Source organism: Armigeres subalbatus, chromosome 2 (genome assembly GCF_024139115.2).
Source record: "Armigeres subalbatus isolate Guangzhou_Male chromosome 2, GZ_Asu_2, whole genome shotgun sequence".
Taxonomy (NCBI): Eukaryota; Metazoa; Arthropoda; class Insecta; order Diptera; family Culicidae; genus Armigeres; species Armigeres subalbatus.
In genome coordinates, this window is record NC_085140.1 from 331,543,000 (window position 1) to 331,549,808 (window position 6,809).

General features: G+C 41.3%; 1 protein-coding gene across 2 annotated transcripts; it reads right to left on the minus strand.

Moving 5' to 3' along the window:
- Positions 1-2,995: 2,995 nt before the first annotated feature.
- LOC134216930 (venom dipeptidyl peptidase 4-like) lies at positions 2,996-6,015 on the minus strand. 2 transcript variants are annotated; one of them, XM_062695694.1, is made up of 8 exons: positions 5,813-6,015; positions 5,512-5,687; positions 5,355-5,449; positions 5,163-5,293; positions 4,910-5,103; positions 3,490-4,848; positions 3,220-3,431; positions 2,996-3,154 (listed from the first exon to the last, which is right to left on the minus strand). In XM_062695694.1, the coding sequence occupies exons 2-8, from the start codon at positions 5,669-5,671 to the stop codon at positions 3,062-3,064; spliced, it is 2,244 nt and encodes a 747-aa protein (XP_062551678.1). In that variant the 5' UTR covers positions 5,672-5,687; positions 5,813-6,015; the 3' UTR covers positions 2,996-3,061. The 2 variants fall into 2 exon arrangements, with proteins under 2 accessions (XP_062551678.1, XP_062551677.1); XM_062695693.1 differs by having other exon boundaries at positions 5,817-6,014.
- Between the last annotated feature and the right edge of the window lie 794 nt (positions 6,016-6,809).

Consider the following 6,809-nt stretch of genomic DNA (forward strand, 5'->3'; position numbering starts at 1 on the left):
ACGAAGCCGGCTTGATAACTTCCCAGGAACTCATTCACTAATGATGACAGACGTCTGAAGATGATCTGGGATATCACTTTGTAGGCTGCATTAAGGATGGTGATCGCTCGAAAGTTTTCACACTCCAGCTTGTCGCCTTTCTTGTAGATGGGGCATATAACCCCTTCTTTCCACTCCTCCGGTAGCTGTTCAGTTTTCCAGATTCTGACTATCAGTTTGGGCAGGCAAGTGGCTTGCTTCACCGGGCCCATCTTGATGAGCTCAGCTCCGATACCATCCTTACCAGCTGCTTTGTTAGTCTTTAACTGGTGGATTGGTGGTGGTTGGCTTCCATCGTCCGCTGAACTGACGTGGTCATCTCCTCCGCTGCCTTGACTTTCACTACCTGTACTCTCAGCGCCATTCAAATGTTCCTCGTAGTGCTGCTTCCACCTTTCGATCACCACACGTTCGTCCGTCAAGATGCTCCCATCCTTATCCCTGCACATTTCGGCTCGCAGCACGAAGCCTTTACGGAAACCATGTTCCAGCTGCGCGTAGAATGCGTCCTTATCATCATCAGTGCTTCCGGAGTATTGGCGATGGACGTTGATTATGCTGAAGTTGAAGAACCGGCCTTTGATCCTCAACCTGCACATTCTTTCATTGATCGGCCACCACCCGATCACGCGCCTTTGCATATCTCCCATCACTATGAAAGCTGTTCCCAGCTTGTGTGTTGCCGCAGCTCTGGTAGATGGTATGATTACTTCTAAATCCCTTCCTGCAGCGCTACGATGCCGAATCCACGGTCCTTGAGCACATCGGCGAGTATGCAGTTCCGTAAATCGAGTTTCCAATCGCTAGTCCCTTTTCGTCGCAGTGGTCTTCGCCGATGGTTCCGGTCCGTACTCTCTTGTTGATTGTTCGTTGCTTATTCTGTTTATTTCTCCTAATTTTACCAAACATTCGGAAGCGCACTAAAATTTTCTGCACGCGAACGAATTCTGGAGCATTCAATATTTTGATGATCAAACATCGTTTTCCTTTCATGTTTATGCTTGCGTGTTACCATTTGTTCATTAATCCATTTCAACATTTTCCCTTTTCAAAACAATAATAGTTGGCTTCAGGAAAAAAAACTCTTTTTGGACAGTGGTTTTATGATAGTCTTATTTGTAGCTTTGAATTTGCTTTGAAGAAGAACTCAAAAATGGGCCACTTGGTCATAACTTACTCTTGTAGCGGTCTTCAAGAGGTTGTCATGCAGTTTAATTGGTAGTCTTGAAAATTTACGCCCCAAGACTGCTAATAGAGTATGATAAAACTCAAAATGTTACATGGGATAAGGCTGATGTTCGTGATTATTTGATAATTTTAAACTTGTTTTAAAATTTTTTTTTGTTTTTTTTTTATTTGGAGTAGCTTTGATCATCAAACGTTTCGATCTATGAAGCAAGCGTCTGTAACCGCCTTAGGCAATCATAGCTTAAATCCCTTACACTGAGGCGATGTGCATCGAATGTTTCGAGAAAAGCATCATCACTGCTAGTGGAATTATCTTGGTTTCAACAACAGAAATCAAAACATTTTGAAACAAAAAATATGGATCAACCAAGAAAATAAGATTACTTATCACACAATTATAGGAACGAGCTAAATTTTTTTGTTATTATATTTGCTTTGAGCGCTTTTTTTGGCAGTTTGTTGTAAGTTCAAAAATTAATGTTTATTTTTTTCAAATTTTGAATAATAAATGCAAATTTATCCGAGATTATATAATTCAGCATATCACAAAAGTGACAGGCATCACCTTTAAGTCTTCCTATCAGCTTCAAGTGATAATGGCTCCGACAGTGGCCTGTTGTAAGACCTATGTATGTACATGTCAAGATATTTTTAAGCGAGTCACTGAAATGTTCGGAATGACAAATCGCTTCGACTGCCTAGCAATAAAGGTGTACTCCAATTGGTTACTATACCGTCAAAGATTCCCAAACCTTCAGCTGTGCTCTAAGAGAAGAGGCGGGTGTAGCAGAAAAGGTTCTGGTTCCACAAAATCCTGAGACGATCCGAGCCTTGCTGATTTATCGGCTCTTTCGTTTCCATTAATTCCGCAGTGATCAGGAACCCAATATAAATTGACTTTATTACGAGAAGACAATTTTTGAAGTGACTGAATACACTCCCAAAAAGTTTTAGATGTATATGTTGCCGATTTCAGAGCATTTTAAGAAAAAAAGAAAGAAACACCGTCTTCGACCAGAGGTAGTACAGACTGAACACTTAACACCTAGCATGAGACAACGGACAAAACATATAACCCCAGTGGACCAGTGTAGAGTTTTTCGTATCACGAGAATTTTTCTTCTTACCAAAGCGGGAATAGAACCCACACTTCATAGCACATGCCACTAGAAGATTGACGTCGTTATCCGCATGGAAACAGAGACTACCATTTAAAGCTTTTTTTGAAGTTTTTCAAACATTCTTTGAACTTTTACCTCTTTCGTTTTCGGCCACTTAGACCAATGAAGCATACGTAGCTCTTGGCCTTACAATCAAGTCCAATACAAATTTTTTGCTTGAGACCCCACTGCTTACCAAATGTTCTTTTGCATATATGTTGCTTTTTTATAGCTTGCTCCAAGTACGAATTCCAGTTTAGTTTACTGTCAAGATAAACCCCAAGGTATTTGACTGTATTTGAAAGTTCGAAGACTTTGCCTTTCAATGTTATGTTTTTTATAAAATTTGAAATAGGGGAAACCGCCAAATGTTGAACGGCTAATTTTGTCGCCTATTGTTGAACTCCCATAAGAAATGCACGTGCGTTCAACAATAGGCGAAGAAATTAGCCGTTCAACATTTGGCGAATTACCCTAATATTTAAGGACCTTAGTGCTGTTTCAATGATTTATGTTCTTATTATTCCCTTTTTTATGTACTCACTGCTGTACAACAATCTAAAATAAAGGACGAAACATGTCAGTCAACGGAGCACAAACAAAAAATATAAAATAAAAACAACTAAAACATTTTGATGTATTTCCAATGTCAACATTGCATATTATACATGACTTCATTCAGCGAAACATTCATTCCAAAATATATCCATCGTATGATACAAATGTTTCGAAACACCACCGAGTCCATGATCTTCATCAGGATAAGACTGAAAAATAAAATTCAATTCAGAATGACTTGTCCATTTCATTTTTACAAGTACACCATCCTTACCATCTGTTCGAACTCGATATTTTCGTCCACAAGTGCCCGAACAAACACCATCGAGTTCTGGTAGTGCACATTATCGTCGGCATTGCCATGGATCAACAGGAACATGTGATTTCGCATTCCGTCCACATACTGACTGACGTCGCCATTTGTGTATCCCTCTTCGTTGTCGCCAGCTCGAGGCAACCCCATGTACCGTTCCGTATAGATTGAATCTAAAATGGAAATCCAACGTAGAGTGATCAACTTCTGAATTAATTCAATCAACAATACCGTAGAACATCCACGAAGTAACCGGCGCAACCGAGATTCCACACTTGAACACATGTCCGTTGTCCTTCTCCAGCGTCAACGAAGTCACATAACCACCGTAGCTCCAGCCCCACATTCCCGTCCGATCTCGATCTATGAAACTGTAAGTATCCTGGAGATATTTAGTCACCGCGATTTGATCCTCGATCTCCACCGTTCCCAAGTTATTGTTGAGAGTGAACAGAAAGGCGTAACCTTGATTGGCGGTACCGCGTCCATCGATCTGGCAGTAGATGGTCTTCTTGGTTGTGGTCAGATAGTTTCCGAAGCCAACGGTGAAGGTATCGATAACTCGGGCGGAGTTCGGTCCACCATACACCTGAACGATCATCGGATACTTTTCAGTGTTTTTATCTGGGTTTTCGAAATCGATTTCCGCTGGAAGATAGAACCGGACGGAAGCTTCGAATCCTCCCTCGACCGGCACCTTGAGGAATCGGACTTGGGTTTCCTTGTATGCCGCTAGTTGAGTGCGTAGTGCTTCGTTCGATTCCCATTCAACGAGAAGCTGCAGATCTTCGGTACGATAAATTTGAGAGTACGATGGGGTAGGCCCTGAGCAGGTGGCCACAAAATGCGAGAAGTCGGTACTGAATGACATGCTGGCGTAGTTGCAAGGGGTATTGCTACTAAGTTTGTCTTTGAGCAAGCTGCACGTTAAACATTCTCCATCGCGGTAGACGTGACGAGTTTGGGGTTCACTTGCAGGAACTGCGGTGTAGTACAAGTTGCCTTTGCTTTCATCGTAGCCATTAATGCTGGAAACGGTATACTGTTCTGGGGACTTGTCACTGTTTATATTGTTTCCGTTGAGTTCCCAGACTCGTTGCCAACCGTTGGAATTTGCTAACAAGAAGCAGCGATCGCCGCTCGAGGTGCAGGTCGGATTGTACAACATGTACCAACCGTTTGGTTCGTTGAATCTGACAATCTCGGTACAAGCTTTCGTTTGCACATTACAGCGTTGATAGGTCGCTACGTTCTGTCTACGGTTCAACCAGATTGCTCCCAAATCGGTTCCAATCCAATTGACTATGCCTAGGACATGATCAGCGGTGACGATATCTTCCGGTGCAGGTAATTCGATCCATTCGTCGGTATTCGCTAGATTCATGACCCTTAGATGAACTGTAGGGTTAGTGGTGTTGACTTTGGGGTACCGGAGTTTGTACTCTACAGGATATTGGGTTTCGGGATCGTCTGGTTCGCCATACATATGATACGAGAACTCCTTCACGTCGGTGTCGTCAAAGCTAACCATTGCAATATGGCTTCCATCGTTTGAGAACCAAAGCGTGGCATCCGTTCCGAAAACTTCCTCTGTGGATGCGATGATTGTTAGATGTACTTGTACATGTTAGTTAGACAGTTTTGATCATACCTTCGTAAACCCAATCAGGGGCTCCATTATAAATAACTCCAGGTACTCCATCGGTTGTCAGGGGAATTTCCACTGTGCTCAAAATCGTTGCACGATAGTAAACGTTGTTATCTTTTACGTATGCCAAAGATTGCCCATTTGGAGAAACTTTGCACACAGATATTTCTTCAGCGTTGGCTACGTCGTATGAAATTCTAATAAAACAACTTTAATATTAACACCAGACTTAATCCATGTTAACGATCGATTATACCCAGAAGTTATATCCAATACGGTGAATTTGGAGAGTGTTGAATGTCTGAAGACAGTACGGGTATCATATTTGATTAGCACTTTGTCCACTTCGGGTTTTATGAACTGCAGGGAAGCACCAGGCCACTTATCCTGCAATTCGATATTCGTTATTTTATGGTGGGTCCAAGGTAATAAATACGATTTTTCTTACCAAAAAGCTAGCCTCCAGAACTGTTGTTTCCAAACCATTTTCAATGTTATACTTGACATAGTCTCCCGTCTGGTTCCGGAAGATGAATTCATTGCCTGTTGATTAGGGTATGTAATTACCAACGAACTTGTTCAAAATAGCACTAATTCAAACCTACCAGTCAACCAAGTGCCATTAAAACTACGCTGGCTGAATTGGCTGGGAATGATCTCGTCCAGCGGAAAATCCTTCAATTGCTCAGTCTGTTTAGCGGTTCTGGGCGCTGCATCACTTGTCACGCACAGGATGGCCACAATGGCCAACATAAACGGCTTCATGTTCCGTTCGTTCAGTCTCGAAAAAGAAAGGTCACGTGATTGAAGAATTATTGTTATTTTGTTTAGAAAGTTTCACCCCTCTTTATAGGGCATTCCGCATTGGTTGGAATACTTAGCGTCACTAAAGTTTTCTGAGCCTACCTACCAATTTTAACTATTTATCCAACAACTTTGGTCTACTGAACTACAAGAAATAACTGGCGAACCCAGACCCACTATCATCCAGCACTGAATTCGAATCATCTAACTCGATGGTATTGGGCATTAATCTTATCTCTCAGCACAATTCAAGTCTCAATATCAACCGGAGACATTGTTCGAAAACGTCTATATCGCTATCTATGGCAACCGAAGAAGATTTCTGAGCTCTAATACCGCAGTCGACATCAGCACTTAGGTGTATATATATCGAATAGATGAGACACGCAAGAGATAGGAGCAGCAGCTGTTGAGTGGCGTTGACATGCTTGAAACCTTCGTCATTTTTAATGCTATGTGAAAATGCCAAAAATATAGTGGCAGCAGAGATGAACTGCAAATTTGGATATCGCGAAAAAAAAATGGAGTGGAGCTATCGACAACCTTGAACTAGAGCGAACCAGGGTAGTGCTGGTGATACATGCTTTATGATTGCAGTTAAAGTATTGCTTGGCAGAGGAAAGTTGTTAAGTAACCAACCATCAATCAATTTGAATTACATTGTAACGTCATGGAGATTATTTAAAAATTAGTATGCTGGATGCTAAATAAGGAATATTATTATACATATACCTTATATCAGTCCGCATTATACTCTCGTGTTGTGGAAATCTTTAACACTACAAAAAGCTGTTTTAATTTCAACAAAACTTCCAGCACTACCAATTGATTCCGCCACGATCTTTATCTGGACCCATGCTTTTTTTTATCGTTGAACCCGTTTTCGAGAGTCAAATTTCGGCAAGCGGTGATTATCTTCCAAAGACATCGTTCTGAATGAATGTCATGTCTCCTTGATCTATCATGAGCATTAAAAACAGAAGAAAAGAAAGACAAAGTTTTTGGACCATCCTGCCAAACCACGAAAAAAAATAGAAAAGACGGTGGAGTCTTCGGATTTTTGTTCTCTCTTAAAAATAGTTTTCAAATTAATTGATAA